Source organism: Muntiacus reevesi, chromosome 2 (genome assembly GCF_963930625.1).
Source record: "Muntiacus reevesi chromosome 2, mMunRee1.1, whole genome shotgun sequence".
NCBI classification, from domain to species: domain Eukaryota; kingdom Metazoa; phylum Chordata; class Mammalia; order Artiodactyla; family Cervidae; genus Muntiacus; species Muntiacus reevesi.
The window spans coordinates 218195352-218212015 of NC_089250.1; the positions used below are offsets into that span (position 1 = coordinate 218195352).

Genomic DNA, 16664 nt, shown 5'->3' on the forward strand with positions numbered 1-16664 from the left:
ATTTTGTATTAATAGAGCTCTTACTGACTTTTAATCACATTTACATAGTAATGAAATTTTAGAAAACCAGACATACTCAGTTGAATCTGGGAAAGGCTTTATGTTTCTATAATTGTATTATTAGATCTATCCAATTTTTTCCCTTACATTTGATTTCCCCCTGCACCCAAGGATCTGTCTATACTTGCAAGGACAATCCAAATTTTGTTGATTTGTTTTTTAGACATGCCCTGAGGCTTCTAGGATCTTAGTTCTCCAACCAGGGATTGAACCTGGGCTCTCAGCAGTGAGAACATGGAATGCTAACCACTGGATGACCAGGGAATTCTATGTATTTGCAAGGAGATAGATAATGTACCTGACTGATTTTGTAGAACTCCATCACCAATGAAGATCATTCTTTTCATTTCTCAAGAATAGCCACTAATCATTAGGAAAATGCTTAGAACCAATGAACAGTCCAAAGATTTAGTTTTAATCAGAATTAAATAACATACATAAATGAGATAAGAAGGGATGTTTAAATTAAGCAAAGCACAAATAAAAATTCTCAGCTTGAGGCTGGCATGGTGTTCAGTGACAATGTGTTCATTATCTGTTTAATTTGATCAACACAGACAATGACAGGGGACATTCAGGTTCTAAAGATGAAAGTCAGAAGGAACTCTGTGATTCTGATTTGCACTTTCCATCACTTCTCGTCTCAATCTTTGTTGTGGTTTTCCTGAAGATAACGTATGTTTAACAACAAACCTTAAATTACAGACAGAACTGTGAAAACCTACCGGAAGGGCTTTGTAATTATGAAGAAAATTGGACAGAGAAACAACAACAAAAAATGGTTGCTTGTCATTAAGCAGGAAAACACGTGTTTCTCATGAGGAATCATTTGGACTTGGTTCTGGTCGCTGGTGGCAGAAGCTGTGAGAGGTACCCACCTTCTGATTCAGTTATTTTCTAGCCACAGAACTTGGTTTGTGTACATTTGCTTAGAGATGGATCAAAGGCCTCATGGTAAAACTTAGGAAGCCATGTTACTCTAAAACTGATTCCTCGCAAGCTAAACATATCTCTAAAGAAAATATACCTTTTCTAAAGAAAAGACGTTTGCTGTTCAGATGCTTGATAGAAAAGAAAACAAACATATCCATCTAAAAAGATAGGACTGAAAAACAAGTCTCAAAATCTTTAACCAGAAAGTTCAATTCCTATGCCTTCCATGTAATTACAGGCTGATTTCAGGGGCTGAATTCATTGTTGAGCTTCAAACTACCCTGAGATAAAACCAGTTTGATGTGGGGTTCCTAATTTCATCTCCTGAAATAAAAGACCTGACAGCTCTATGTCAAAAATACCAAAAAGGCCTATCAAAAAATGGAGAGATCTAAAGAGACATTTCTCCAAAGAAAACATACAGATCGTCAAAAAGCACAAGAAAAAATGCTCAACATTTAATTATCAGAGAAATGCAAAGCAAAAGTACAAAGAGGTATCACATTACACCAGTCAGAAAGGCCATCACCAAAAAGTCTACAAAAAATAAATGCTGGAGAGAGTGTAGAGAAATGAGAATGCCCCTGCACGTTTGTTGGGAATGTAAATTGGCACAACCACTACGGAGAACAGTATGGAGTCCACTTAAAACACTAAAAACAGAGCTACCGTATAATGCAGCAGTCCAAGTCCTGGGCATTTATCTGGGGAAAACCATTACTTCAAAAAGACACAAGCACCCCAACCTGCTCTGCAGCACTATTTACAATAGCCAAGGCACAAAACAATCTAGATGTCCACTGACAGAGGAGTGCTACCTATGAACAATGGAATATTAGTCAAAAAAAAGAATGAAATAATGCCATGTGCAGCAACAGCAACATGGATTGACCAAAAGATGATCACGTAAGTGAGGTAGGTCAGGCTGAAAAAGGCAAATATCATATGATATCACTTATATATGGAACTTTTAAAAAATGATGTGAATGAACTTATTTACATAACAGGAACAGATTTACAGATTTAGAGAATGAACTTACAGTCATTGGGGGGAAGGTGGTGGGGAAGGTTAATCTGTATGGTTGGGAGTTTGGGATTAACATGTACATACTGCTATATTTAAAATATTCATAGATAACTGATAAGGACCTACTATCTATCACAGGGGCTTCCCTGATAGCTCAGCTGGTAAAGAATCTGCCTCTATTGCAGGAGATCCCAGTTTGATTCCTGGGTCGGGAAGATCCCCTGGAGAAGGGTTAGGCTACCCACTCCAGTATTCTTGGGCTTCCCTTGTGGCTCAGCTGGTAAAGAAAATTACAGCACAGGGAACTCTACTGAATACTCTGTAATAACCTAAATGGGAACAGAATCCAAAAAGACAACAACAGATACATGTATATGTATAACTGAATTACTTGGCTGTACACCTCACATTAACACATTGATAATCAACTATACTCTAATATAAAGTAAAGAAATTAAAAATGCATCACATAGCAAAAGCAATAAAAATAAGATAAAATAAAATAGGTCCTTCTAAGGGGGGGGCAAAAAAAATTACAGGTAGTCATACTTTTAAACTCTTTTAAAATTCATCTTCCTTAGTAAATGTTTGATTAGTACCTTAAATAATAATAGTAATAGTTGAATTAGACTTGTTTCTTTGATTTGAAAAGAGCAGAGCAGTATGACTAGCCTGGAGCAGATATCATACTCGGAAAAGATTTGGACTCTAATTCAACTCTGCTTTTTTCCTAGCTACATGAGTTAGGCAAATCTTTTAACATTTCTTCATCACACTTCATTGCTTATTTTTCTGGCAAGTCAATGAGGCAGGATTTCTGTTCCAGTGTTGCTAGTGAGAGACTGAAGCTGAATGTGACTAATGGCAGTGCTTGGTTACCTAAGTCCTCGGTACGCGGTGACCACAGGGACTTCTACACAACCTCAGACATACCACATCCCTCTGAAAGCACACGATTGGCCCCGTTTTATAAACTGGAGGAAGCAAACCCCGAGATGTGATGAGGACCAAAGACAAAGTCCCTGTGACAATTCTGTTACAGAGTCATTCCCAGATATGGCGGCTGTTTTCACTCTCCTCGCTGTTACCCATTTATTTATGTTTTTCTCTTTTCACCTCTAAAGAAAATGGCAGCCAAAAAAGTGAGCTGGCTTGCTCTAAAACTGTCCGGCTGCTGCCAAGTCACTTCAGTCGTGTCCGACTCTGTGCAGCCCCATAGACGGCAGCCCACCAGGCTCCTCCGTCTCTGGTATTCTCCAGGCAAGAACACTGGAGTGGGTTGCCATTTCCTTCTCCAAAACTGTCTAGCCATCAAGCAAGTGTTCTTTCCACTATGTCATTCTGCCTCTGAGGCAGGTGGATCTATGTTATGAAGAGCTACGGACAGACGATCCAAACGGCAGATGCAGACCAACTGAAATCATGTAAAAAATGACCCCTGGGACATTCCTCAGCAAACTGAACAGCCAGGTGGACTGGTGGAAGGCTGGCATCTAAATGTGAAAGTCGGCACATTCTCCTGGGGACCCACTGGATCCCTCTTCCCCCAAATGAAGAGGGTGTCTTTGCCCTCTGAGCTTTAGCCTGTTAGGACACCGATGTGAACTAGTTGTTCTTTAAGCTAGCTTATATGGGGGTCGTCACTAGACACGCAGCAAGAGGCAGTGAGAGCCAAATAAAGAGAAGGGGCTTACTTCAAAGACCAGCGTCTCATTGATGGGGCCCGGGGCAGACAGGCACTCGGGGTGGTTGAAGGCGCGCTGGTACTCAAACACGGTCCCCGCAAAGGCGAACTCCCCTGGCCAGTCGACGTTCCAGCCCCCCGTGAGGTAATACTTGTGACTGAGGCTTCGGACGGCGAGGTAGCTGGAGGATATCTGCAGCTCCTGGACTTCGATGCTGCGGGCGCCTGCCGGGATGGTGACCACCGGGTAATACTCTACGTGGAGAGAGCAGAACATTTTTGTCATCCACATCACACACGGGAGACCCCGTCAGAGAGAGGCAGTGGCCATCCTTAGAGTGGGGCTCATTTCTACTTTTACACAGTGAAAACACTCAGTTATTCCATTTTTCAAGTGGTAAGAACACCCGAGCGAGAAAATGATGTACTTTCCTGAAGCACACGCATGTGGACAGAAAACACGCTTCTCTTTTCCTGAACGACAAAGGCCATGAGACTCAAAGATGCTTTTTATTTTTAATTGACCTGGAAAAAACTTGGAGGCACCTAGTCTCACCTGTGGTGTGCCAAAGAAAGGGTTCAAAGTGCAATTCTACTCAAGACGGTGAGATAACTGCTTCAAGTATGCGTCTTACATTTTAAGTGTGGACCATCTAAGTTCCATAATACAGGGACTTCCCTGGTGGCTTCCAGTGGCTAAGACTCTGCACCCCCAGTGCAGGGGGCCCAAGTTTGATCCCTGGTCAGGGAACTAGATCCCACATGCCACAACTAAGACCAGTACAACCAAATAAATACATACATATATTTTTTTAAAGTTCCACAATACGTTCTTTGTTTAACAAATGCAGGTGGCACAGCATATTGAAATTGCTCAGCAGAAAGGCGTTTGTTGAACACACCTCTGGATGTTTGTCTTGCTAAAACTACTCATCCTTCTTTGCTCTTGCATAAGTAACAGTAGGTGAACTGACAACTTCCAGATGTTCAAGATGGATTTAGGAAAGGCAGAGGAACCAGAGATCAAATTGTCAACATAATAGAAAAAGCAAGAGAATTGCAGAGGAAAATCTGCTTCAATGACTACGCTAAAGCCTTTGACTGTGTGGATCACAACAAACCAGAAAATTCTTAAAGAGATGGGAATACCAGACCACCTGACCTGCCTCCTGAGAAATCTGTATGCAGGTCAGGAAGCAACAGTTAGAACTAGACATGGAACAATGGACCAGTTCAAAATTGGGAAAGGAGTACATCAAGGCTGTATATTGTTACCCTGCTTATTCAACTTATATGCAGAGTACATAATGCAAAATGCTGGGCTGGATGAAGCACAAGCTAGAATCAAGATTGCCAGGAGAAATATCAATAACCTCAGGTATGAAGATGACACCACCCTTACGGCAGAAAGTGAAGAGGTACTAAAGAGCTTCTTAATGAAGGTGAAAGAGGAGAGTGAAAAAGCTGGCTTAAAACTCAACATTCAAAAAAGAAATATCATGGCATCTGGTCCCATCACTTCATTGCAAATAGATGGGAAAAAATGGAAACAGTTACAGACTTTATTTTCTTGAGCTCCAAAATCACTGCAGATGGTGACTGAAGACATGAAATTAAAAGACACTTGCTCCTTGGAAGAAAAACTATGACCAACCTAGACAGCATTTTAAAAAGCAGAGACATTACTTTGCCAACAAAGGCCCATCTAGTCAAAGCCATGGTTTTCCCAGTAGTTATGTGTGGATGTGAGAGTTGGACTATAAAGAAAGCTAGCAGTAAAGAATTGATTCTTTTAAACTGTGGTATTGGAGAAGACTCTTGAGAGTCCCTTGGGCTGCAAGGAGATCAAACCAGTCCATCCTAAAGGAAATCAGTCCTGAATATTCATTGGAAGGACTGATGCTGAAGCTGAAGCTCCAATACTTTGGCCACATGATGTGAAGAACTGACTCGTTAGAAAAGACCCTGATGTTGGGAAAGATTGAAGGCCAGAGGAGAAGGGGATGATAGAGGATGAGATGGTTGGATGGCATCATTTACTCAATGGACATGAGTTTGAGCAAGCTCCAGGAGATGGTGATGGACAGGGAAGCCTGGCATGCTGCAGTCCATGGTGTCAAAAGAGTTGGACATGACTAAGCAACTGAACAATAACAAAGCATCAAAAGTCATCATCTTCCATGCGTCACATGAGCTAGTGAAAAGCTGGATCATATTTAACAAGTCTCAAATTCATTCAGCAGGAAAGGACGTGTCCCACCACTCATAGCACCAAATCTGTAGCATTTCTTACCATTTGCTTTGTGCTGGTTGAGGTACAGGCCTTTATAAAACTTGCAAGTTGAGTTATCACCTTTGCAAACACCACAGGCATCTAAAACTGCTTTAGAGCCAAGTTCCTGATCACATCCCACTGGCTGTGACCAAAAAAAAAAAAAAAAAAAAAAAAAGTGAGAAAATCAAACATTTGAGAAGCCACTGGCTTAGGATAATCAAAAGGTATACATGGTTTTCCGTATTTACTGAATATTAGGAAGGTGGTGCAGCTTTATTATTAAGAGCAGAGTCTCAAGTTTGACTAGGGATTCAAATCCTTCCTCTGCTATTACTGGACATATGATTAGGGAAGTCACAAAACTTCTCTAAGGCTTAGAGCCTTCATCTGTAAAACTGGAATGAAAAGCCATGATTGCTGCTAATGGGAGCGGAATTTATTCAGGCCAGTTCTACCAGTGCTGGGAACTGGTAGAAAATGTTGGGAACTGCCCCCCCGCCCCTATACCAACCCAAGGACACTCACACTCCCTTAAAAGATCACAGAGCTCACAAATTGAAAAGAGAAAGTAGATACTGGAAGATAAAGAAAAACTCACCCAAAATAAACAGAAGTGCTATTTCCAAGCACATTTACGAGGTTCTGAGCATGCATGTACTGCATGTACTTAGTGAACATGCAAGAAAAATCTCCTGCTACTGTCATCTCCATTCTTATTTAATTTTTACAACTTTTATGTAAAGTAGGATATATCAGCACCTCCGTATGTGGAAAGGGAGTGAAAGACAAACTCAAAACACAGGACAGGGGTCATGCAGAAAGTAAGCAGGGACTTGGAGATAAAAACTCACGTCCAACTTGAAAATGTTACCCTTTTCCCTTCACCACCTGCTTTTATCCAGACATAAGAATCTCCTGCAACACTTCTCACACCATGCATTTAATAGAAGGCAGCACAAGGATGACCACATATTCCAAAGCAGAAATGTTCTCTTACTTCACAGATCCCATCAATGCAAACGTCGTTCTTGTTTGGGGAACAAGGAGTCCCATCTTTCACCTTGCTGGACATGGCGAAAAAGAATTCAAAGTTCTCAGCCTTGCAGTACAGTTTACATCGGTCTTCCTCTAGAAGCAAAGAGACCAAAGGAGGTCATGGTCAAGAGGAAATCCTAGGACAATGATGTGATTACCGAAAAGACGAGTTAAATTTATTTAGAAAGCTACTATGATCAAGGTGGGAAATGTTACAGTTTTCCACATGGCTATGTGCACACATGCGTGCCTGAGGGCAGATGTGTGTCACTTTTAAAAACATGAATTCCTTTTAGTAACCCATATAATACTTTAACATTAATATGTGAGAACTTTATTTTCCTAATCCTAAGAGCCACAATATAAGTGATTGGTGGCTTGTGTCCCCACCCTCCTTGGAGAATAAATATTTAAGACTTCACAGACCTTAAAGTCATCTATTAACAGCATGTATATGAAGGAGCATTGCTGTGTCACAATAAAACAATATTTAAAAAGACGGGTCAGGGACTTCCCTTGTGGCCCAGTGGTTGAGACTTGGCCTTCCAGTGCAGGGGGTATGGGTTTGTTCCCTGGTCGGGGAGCTAAGGTCACATGTGCCTTGGGGCCAAAAAAATCAAGTCATAAAGCAGAAGCAAACTGTAACAAACTCAATAAAGACTTTAAAAGTGGTCCACTTAAAAAAAAATTCTCAAAAAAGGGTCAGATTTGGCCCATACATCATAATTTTCTGATTGCAATTGGGGACAGGCACAATGATTTTAGATATTTATTCAGTCTGTTAAGAGGGAAAATTTTAGGCACTTTGGGAAAAAGGCATATGATCAATAATGATTCCAAAACATATAGAAAAGAATCAAATCATGAAAAGGCAGAGGAAATAAACAAACTAAACATTAAGGCTAAAACAATGTTAGGTCTCTGAAAAGTTTTTGGTATCACACACAAAAATAAGTATTATTTTTATAGAGCTCTTGTTATCAGAAAGGCATTATTGTGCCAATTTCTCCCATAGAAAGAGTCCTTTTTGGCCAGGAATTCTACATGACGCTGCTCACATGAGACTTGATGTGGGCGATGTTGTGTGAAATCCTTGACAACAGTTTTACAATAAACATGTAAACAGTTTGCAATGGATGCATTTCACAAAACGACTCGATAAAAGACAAAGTCAAAAACATGAGAGAAGAGAAATTACTATGGCCCAAATATGCAGCCATATGGATGGATTCCATTTTTTCTCTCACCTAGAATTTTTCTAATAACATTTTTATTTCATGAGTCCTACACAGTGCATGTGAGATTAGGGAACTAGAAAACATATATACTTTCTCTTTTCTCCATCATTCTCAAGAATTAACAAGTTCTAGAAAGTTCAGTGTTTCCATATAGGTTCCTGAGAAAGTTTAGGAACAAGTCTATTAGAAACACAGAAATTGGGGTGGGGGATAAATTAGGATGAATTAATTTAGTAAATTAGGTTTGGAATTAACAGATATACACTACTATATATAAAACAGATAAACAGCAAGGTCCTACTGTATGGCATAGACAGCTATACTCAATATCTTTTAATAACCTATAAGGAGAAACAATCTGAAAAAGAATATATACATATATATAACTGAATCATTTTGCTGTACACTTAAAACTAACAGACATTGTAAATAAACTATACTTCAATTAAAAAAATAAGGAATACAGAAGAAAAAGCTAATCACTGTAATACAGACTGTCTAGATTTATGAAAACAGTCTTTCCCTGATTCATCCCAAGCGGCACGAATGTCACAGACCTTCAAATCACGGTCTGTCTTCTCTGATTTTAAGTAAGTACCAAAGAGAGAAGAGGAAAGGATGAGAAAACCTAAACGTTTGTGTCTCCTGTGGTAGGATGTGAGACCCTAAGGCTCGGGTCTCTGTTTTATTTAATGCACTTGCCTTTGCATGGAGCAGAGTCTCCCAGGAGTAAGTCCTCAATCAGTATCTGCTGAATGAATGAATGAAATGGCAAGTTCCCTACCCAGTAAAGCTGTGGTCCTGTGATCAGATTGGCTAGTTTTCTGTGATTATGGTTTCAGAGTGTCTGCCCTCTGATGCCCTCTCGCAACACCTACCGTCTTACTTGGGTTTCTCTCACCTTGGACGTGGGGTCTCTCTTCACGGCTGCCCCAGCAAAGCATAGCCGCTGCTCCTTACCTAGGACGAGGAGTAGGGCGGCTGAGAGGAGCTACCCCACGCCCGAGGTCAGGGGCGGCGGCCGAGAGGAGCTACTCCACATTCAAGCAATAATATTAATGACAGAAATTTGAAACCAGAAAATATTTTGTAACATTTGCTGATGTTGAGCAAAGTTGTAGTATCACCTCTGATTTGTAGAAGCTATTTAATACTTGTTATAATGAGGTCTCATTACATCAGTTTCTTTTTGGTTATTGATAATATAGGTTCACTTTGAGCTTTTGTACAGAAACAGCCCTGTGTCTCATTTCCAATCAATTATCATTAAATCTGGTCTCTTCCCATTTTGTTATGTCTGACTGGGATTCACATTTATCCTTTTCCAAGGGAGGGTAGATGAGTTTTGATAAAGTGAGTGAATGGAAAAAAATTGATAGGAAACAAACAGAATGGTCTCAGCTTATTTTGCGCAGAATTATTCTGTTTCTGTAACAGAAAGTACATTAAACCTGGTACTTATACACATGGTAACTAAGTTTTGATGTTGAGCCAAAAATAAAAACAAATCAATGTAAAAGTTCAAATATAAGCTATTACTTTGTTATAGTAAGTACCAAGAATTTAACATAGAGATATTTCTTATTCATGATGTGTGTGTGTGTGTGTGTGTACACACTCTCAAAATAGGTCTTCCCATGCTTGTTATCATCTACCATGTCAGTTACTGAGTATGGTGTCTCCATGGGGCATGTATGGTTTCATGAGTTTTTGGTCTGGAGAGTTCATACCAATTGCAATTAACATCCCTGGTAGACTTAATTGCTGAAATGTCAAAAGTAAGTTTAGAAACATAAGTACACTCCAAACACATGACCTCTTCAACTTATACATGTGGGAGGCAAGGGATGTCTTGTGAAAAAAAAATGTGGAAAAATAAAGAAACTCCACAGAACTGAATGAAAACCTGGGCCAGGACAGGCCCGGGCAATGAAATGTAAACACTGAAACTCTTCCAATACAGGCAGCAATTTTTCCCGTGCCATTCATTCACACTACTGTTCACAAGGAGATATATTTGTTTGAGGTTCACAGAGACCAAATTACCTTCCACTTTCATATAGGGTTTCCACTGGTAGAACCATCCACGGAAAGGTTTGCTGTTATACTCTGCACACTGCTGGGCTCGGAAATCCAAGCTGTTTTCATCACAAGGGTTAATATTGCAGAGCTGATAAACACGGCTAGAGCCAGGACAGAACTTGCCACCATATTGAGGTCTGAAAAGAAAATTAAAGCTCTTTAAATACTGGCAAGCAAAGGACTCACTACTAGTCACAGGAAATATTATAGGGAGGGAGCATCACTATGATCATGGTCTCAGTGTATGCAGTGGGAACAGTCTGTTACAACAGTGGAAACATGTGGCCCACAACCCTTCTTGTACCCATGGCAGACATAACTAATCAATCAACAACTTTTCTTTTTCCCTGTTTTCTTTTCTCTACATGGCCCTAGGGTAGATACAACCACTGTTCATCAACTGCCATGTTAGATGAAGTGTGTTCGTCACCTCTGAATCCAACTTGTACATTCTGGCGACTTCCATAAAGACTGATGGAGGCATATTCTCGACGCTCATCCTATTACCTCCTGCGTTAGGGAACTCTGTAAAGACGCCTAAATGTTCTTGCTCAGTGTGCAGCACATGCAGACACACACGCCCCATTTGTTGGCATCAAAGCTCTTCCAGTGCAGATCGCGCCTCCACCCCAGCTTGGCTCCCATCTCTGGCCCCTCTCCTCTCCCGGTAGTTTGCAGAGCACCTCCTGGGATGTAGAAGGTCCATTAGGACACTGAGCATATGACTTGCCATATTTTCCAATCTAGCTTTGTCAGACTCATATGTGCTTTAGTCCCAGGATTCTAAACTCGGGTGTTGGGGGAACATGCCCTTGTTTGTATCTGCATAATTACTTTTTAACATTGCAGGTGGCCTGCTCCTTTTCTGCCAAGCACAACGGGAAATGGGTTTCCAGAGTAGGGAATCCCATTAGAACATAAATAATTATGACCTAATGGCTAGCTCTTTAAGATCTTGCTAGGGAGACTGCAAAAACCAGAAAGCAAAATAAAAAGGAGTGTCAAGCCCACCGAAAAAAGTTACCAATAATGTCTTCTCCGGCATACTCCAGGCACAAAGAAACTGCCTCTTTTCATTCCCATGAAATGGACTAAAAACCATCTATAGATCATCTCATACAAAAGTTCAATGCAAACATGTAACATAGAAGAAGGATCCAAGTTAATAAATGTATGTGATTAAAGTTCCTTGTCTCTTTGGGAAGCACAGGAATGCTATAAAACACCTCTGGATTTGCTTGCACAGTTGAGCAAATCCTCCTATGCGAAAATGGATTCAACAGAACCGGGAAGTGTCACATCGCCAGAATGAGATTTTTAAGCTATTTCAAAACACTCTGGAACAACTACTAAAACATTCACCAGTCATTGTGCTAGATCGAATCCCCCATGAATTCTTAAACCATTATCTGAAAAAGCATTTAGAAAAATCTTAAAGTGCCACATGAGAGCCTTTCTCTATTCCTGGTCATCTTTACAAGCTGTGCGTAATTAAAATTGTCTCAGCATAAGCCTTTCTAGTCTGAGATTTTACAAATAAGCTTCATCTAGACTATTCAAATTCAGCAAAGTGAAAGAGGACCACCTGTGACTTCTTCAATTCAGAGAGTGTAACCTGGAAAAGACCTCAAAACTCAAACAGGGACTTCCCTGGTGGTCCAGTGGTTAAGAATCTGCCTGCCAATGCAGGGGGTGTGGGTTGGATCCCTGGTCAGGGAACTGAGACCCCACATGCGCGGGGCAACCAAGCCCATGGAGCACCACAACCGAGTATTGCCGCAACTAAGGCCCAGCACAGGCAAATAAAAGACCAGCAAAAACCCATGCAGCCATCCCCTCCGGGGACAGATGAAGTGCAAGGTGGCCGAGAGCCGCTCAGATGTGCTGAGTGGAGGTCCCGTGGCTAGAAAGAGCCAGAACAGAGTGCCACCTCATCCCTCTGGGCTCTTTAGGCCGGCAGGCAGGCGGGGACGCCCAGCGCTGCGGGGGCGGGCTGCGGGCAGCGGAGCAGATCTGAGGGGAGCGCACTCTGCTCACTTATCTGCAGGCAGTTTTAGTCAGCCTCCCGATGTGAGCACGTCTGTGATGATTACCTGAGAGACCGCTGGGGGAGAGTTTTGGGCAGAGTCTAGAGCAGAGCTAGGACCAATCAATTGTAACTATTTTAACGTGCTTTCTACTTTTAATGACTGGCAAGGATTTGGACTTTGCCATCAAGTCTTCAAATACAGATACATTTTTTTTCCTGCAACTTGGAACATGAGTATTAGGATAAATTAACAGAAAGTTCTACCATGATGTCCCTTGGTACAATGAGTTCTTTATGATTAAAAACAAAAAAACTCCAAATATCTAGGTGCATGATTTTGTCTTTATATTAGACTACTATGAAGTATATCCATATTTGCTTCTGCATAATTTAGTCAGTCCTGACTACAAACGGTTATATTGTTGGTTGATCATTATATATTGTAATGGCTGATCATTACAAGCAGTTGGGAAGCTATTTTTTTTTTCCATTTATTTTTATTAGTTGGAGGCTAATTACTTTACAATGTTGTAGTGGTTTTGTCATACATTGACATGAATCAGTCATGGATTTCCATGTATTCCCCATCCCGATCCCCCCTCCCACCTCCCTCTCCACCCGATTCCTCTGGGTCTTTCCAGTGCACCAGGCCCGAGCACTTGTCTCATGCATCCCACCTGGGCTGGTGATCTATTTCACCCTTGATAATATACATGTTTTGATGCTATTCTCTCAAAACATCCCACGCTCGCCTTCTCTCACAGAGTCCAAAAGTCTGTTCTGTACATCTGTGTCTCTTTTTCTGTTTTGCATATAGGGTTATCATTATCATCTTTCTAAATTCCATATATATGTCCTGGTATACTGTATTGGTCTTTATCTTTCTGGCTTACTTTACTCTGTATAATGGGCTCCAGTTTTATCCATCTCATTAGAACTGATTCAAATGAATTCTTTTTAATGGCTGAGTAATATTCAATGGTGTATATGTACCACAGGAGGAAGCTATTTTTAAGAAGCATCTATATATGTAACTCTAACTCCATACATACATATACACACACATATATTTATATAAAATACATTTACATATGTATACACATACAGACATATACACTATATATGTACAAATACAAGTTTACATATGTATTATGTGGTTATACGTGTATATATAAGTATAAAATACATACTTAGTGACTGAACAACAATATGTGTATATATATGTAAATATATGTATATATACAATATATTACATGTATATATGTGTATGTGTATGTATATGTATATACAATCAATCACACATATGTAAATATACACAGACACAGATACACACACACACACACATATATATATATATATAAATATTCCTGGACTTTTCCAAAGGCTTTCTCAATAAAAATACATGATGAGGAGTATCAAGAAATCAGTGTTTTTTAAAGCACAGTTGGTGATACTGATAATCAGCTGAGTCTGGAATTTACTGGTTGGAAAATGGGCCAGAGATATGATTCAATGATTCTTCTGTTAGTCTTTCTCAAATGGACTCATATTTTAGGAGAGTTCTAGAATGTTCCAGAAAGTTCCAGAATGCCTTCGCTGGTAGCTCAGCTTGTAAAGAATCTGCCTGCAATGCAGGAGACCCGGGTTCGATTCCTGGGTCAGGAAGATCCCCTGGAGAAGAGATAAGCTACTTACTTCAGTATTTATGGGCTTCCCTGGTGGCTCAGATGGTAAAGAATCCACCTGCAATGCGGGAGACCTGGGTTGGATCCCTGGGTTGGGGAGATCCCCTGGAGGAGGGCATGGCAAACCCTCTGTAGTATTCTGGGTTGGAAAATCCCATGGACAGAGGAGACTGGGGGGCTACAGTCCATGGGGTGCAAAGAGTCAGACACGACGAGTGACTAAGCATGCACAGGATGCTTTAGCAAGTTTACTTATCATGATGTGAATTGTTCCATTTGAATTTTCATTATTCATTTTCTTGAACAGAGTGTATAGGAATTTCACTAGGCTCTCTTCCAGGGAACCAGAAAAAAACGTTCCCAGTGAGGATGAAGGCAGTGGGATGTTGGCTGGACTCCCCCTCGTCCAGCCTGGTGACCTGAACAAGGATGGGCGCCTCCGTCTCTGCTGGCTACCCATTTGCAAAATCACCAGATGAAACAACAGGTTTCAGCTCACGAATCTGTTCTACCCTAATTGACAGCAAATGCCTGGAAAAGTCTTCTGAGAAGGTTCCTGAGGCAGAGTAGAGATCAGCAGAAAACAGGGGCTGTGATGAACGGGTCTGTCACAGACACGGGACAGAGACAGAGGGCCATAGATGCTGGGTCCTGGTCCTTTCAGAGCCAGACAACCTTCCAGTCTTTCTGAAGCTGAAAAGTTTGATAAATCCATGAATCAACCAGAAATAATTCATTTTTTATGAAACAAAATATGCTCTGGGAAAACCATCATTATGTGAAATAAAAAGCTCACATTGCTTTTCCCATGAAAAAATGAAAATAGTCAAGCTGAGTGATCTGAACAGACCAAATGTTTCAGCTGAATCAAGAAAGACATCAGTAACTTGAAAGAGGAAAAAACCAGCTTTACAACGACAATATGAACTAAGAATGGAGATCTGATTCAACTGTTTCAAAACAGCCAGTCATTTACTTGCTTTATTTGTGACTTCGTGCATAATTAACCAAAATCCTGATTAGCCTCAATCTTGTTTGAGATGATAAAATTGCACCAAACTGAACCACTTGAATGATTAATTCTTGTATTAGGTGTTTCTAAAATTATAGTATGCTATTTCCAAGAACAATGTCCTGTTATAATACGAGCTCTCAATCCCACAGATATGAGAGAGGCTTTAATTTAAATCTCAGGGGCGCCATTCATGCACTTCACCGGCAGAGCTATTGAATTAGGTAATCTCTCTTTCTTGGGAAAATATCGAGATTGTAAAATGTTGCGATGTATGAAAACCAGATCCACGAAATATGCTGCAAAAATGAAAAGTAATAGAATGGTTCTAACAATTCTATCCAAGACACAGGCTATAGTCAGTGTATGTGGAGGGTGGTTTTAATAATCTGGTCTAAACTGTAAATGCATCACCAGTCTTCCTTTCATGATAGTGAGTTACTGGGTCTGATTAGAGCAGTATGACTTGACCGGGAATGACTGCCCCTCAGGATGCTGGGCCACGTCTGGAGATGTTTTCATTGCCATGACTTGGGAGGTGAGTGGGGGCGGGGGAGTCATCTCTCTGGCATGGAGTGGGTAGAGCTCAGGACTGTTACTAAACACCTTGCTACGTACAGGAAAAACCTTCACAACAGGAAAGTTTTCAACCTAAAATGTTAAGAGTGCCAAGGCTTAGAGATCCTACATCAGCCTGAGATATTCCAAATGCCACCTAACAAGCCCTGGTCAAAGAACCTCCAAACCCTCCCTTATATTAGGGAACAAACTGGCCTCTTGATCCATCTCAGATGCTGACTCAGGTGACTATCTGTCTTTTCAAAAATCTCCCTTTGCTGTAGTTTCATTACTTATTTACATTCTCAATCTACCAAACATCAGTGCTTACAATGTGCCAGGCACTTTATAAATACCAGCACTTATAATGAGCTCAGATGAGGTAGATCCTGCCATTATCTCATTTTTTACAAACGAGGGACGTAGGGCAGGGCAGGGAGAGTCAGTCACCCACGGCCACCCAGCGAGGCAGGGGTGGACTAGGGGGCAAGCTCAGGTACTGGGCTTAGCAGCCTCTGTTGTCAACATCCATACCAAGCCATGCTGGAAAGTTAAATCCACTGTTTTCCCAGGTATCACTTGCTTCTCACTCCACCACCTTATCTCAAGTCTAATTTCACCAGGAAGCCCTCTCCCCATTGCTTCTGAGGACTGACCCTCTGTTACCCGTGTTCCTGGTAAGTTTAGAACATGTGTTGTTTGTGCTCAATCATGTCCAACTCTTTGTGACCCCGTGGACTGTAGCCCACCAGGCTCCTCCGTCCATGGGATTTCCCAGGCAAGAATACTGGAGTGGGTTGCCATTTCCTCCTCCAGGGGATCATCTCGACCCAGGGATCGAACCTGGGTCTCCTGCATCTCATGCACTGGCAGGGGGCTTCTTTACCACTGAGCCACCTGGGAAGCCCACAATTTTAGGATGAGGATAATTAAAAACCACATGGACCTCAAAGCCTTTTGCTGAATGTCCCTTGGATGCTCCCCAGTGTGCCAGAAACTCTACAGACACAATTTCTAATCTCCTCAAACCATCTGAAGTGGGTGTT

The 16664-nt window shown here is 41.1% G+C and overlaps 1 protein-coding gene across 1 annotated transcript in view; it reads right to left on the reverse strand.

The window, feature by feature from the left end:
• ADAMTS18 (ADAM metallopeptidase with thrombospondin type 1 motif 18) overlaps positions 1-16664 on the reverse strand; it is a 142414-nt gene that overhangs the window by 34492 nt on the left and 91258 nt on the right. The window contains exons 13-16 of the mRNA XM_065920428.1: positions 10299-10471; positions 6977-7107; positions 5998-6121; positions 3715-3959 (exon numbers count right to left, since the gene is read on the reverse strand). Of these exons, the coding sequence (XP_065776500.1) occupies positions 3715-3959; positions 5998-6121; positions 6977-7107; positions 10299-10471 (673 nt within the window). The remainder of the gene's footprint in view (positions 1-3714; positions 3960-5997; positions 6122-6976; positions 7108-10298; positions 10472-16664) is intronic.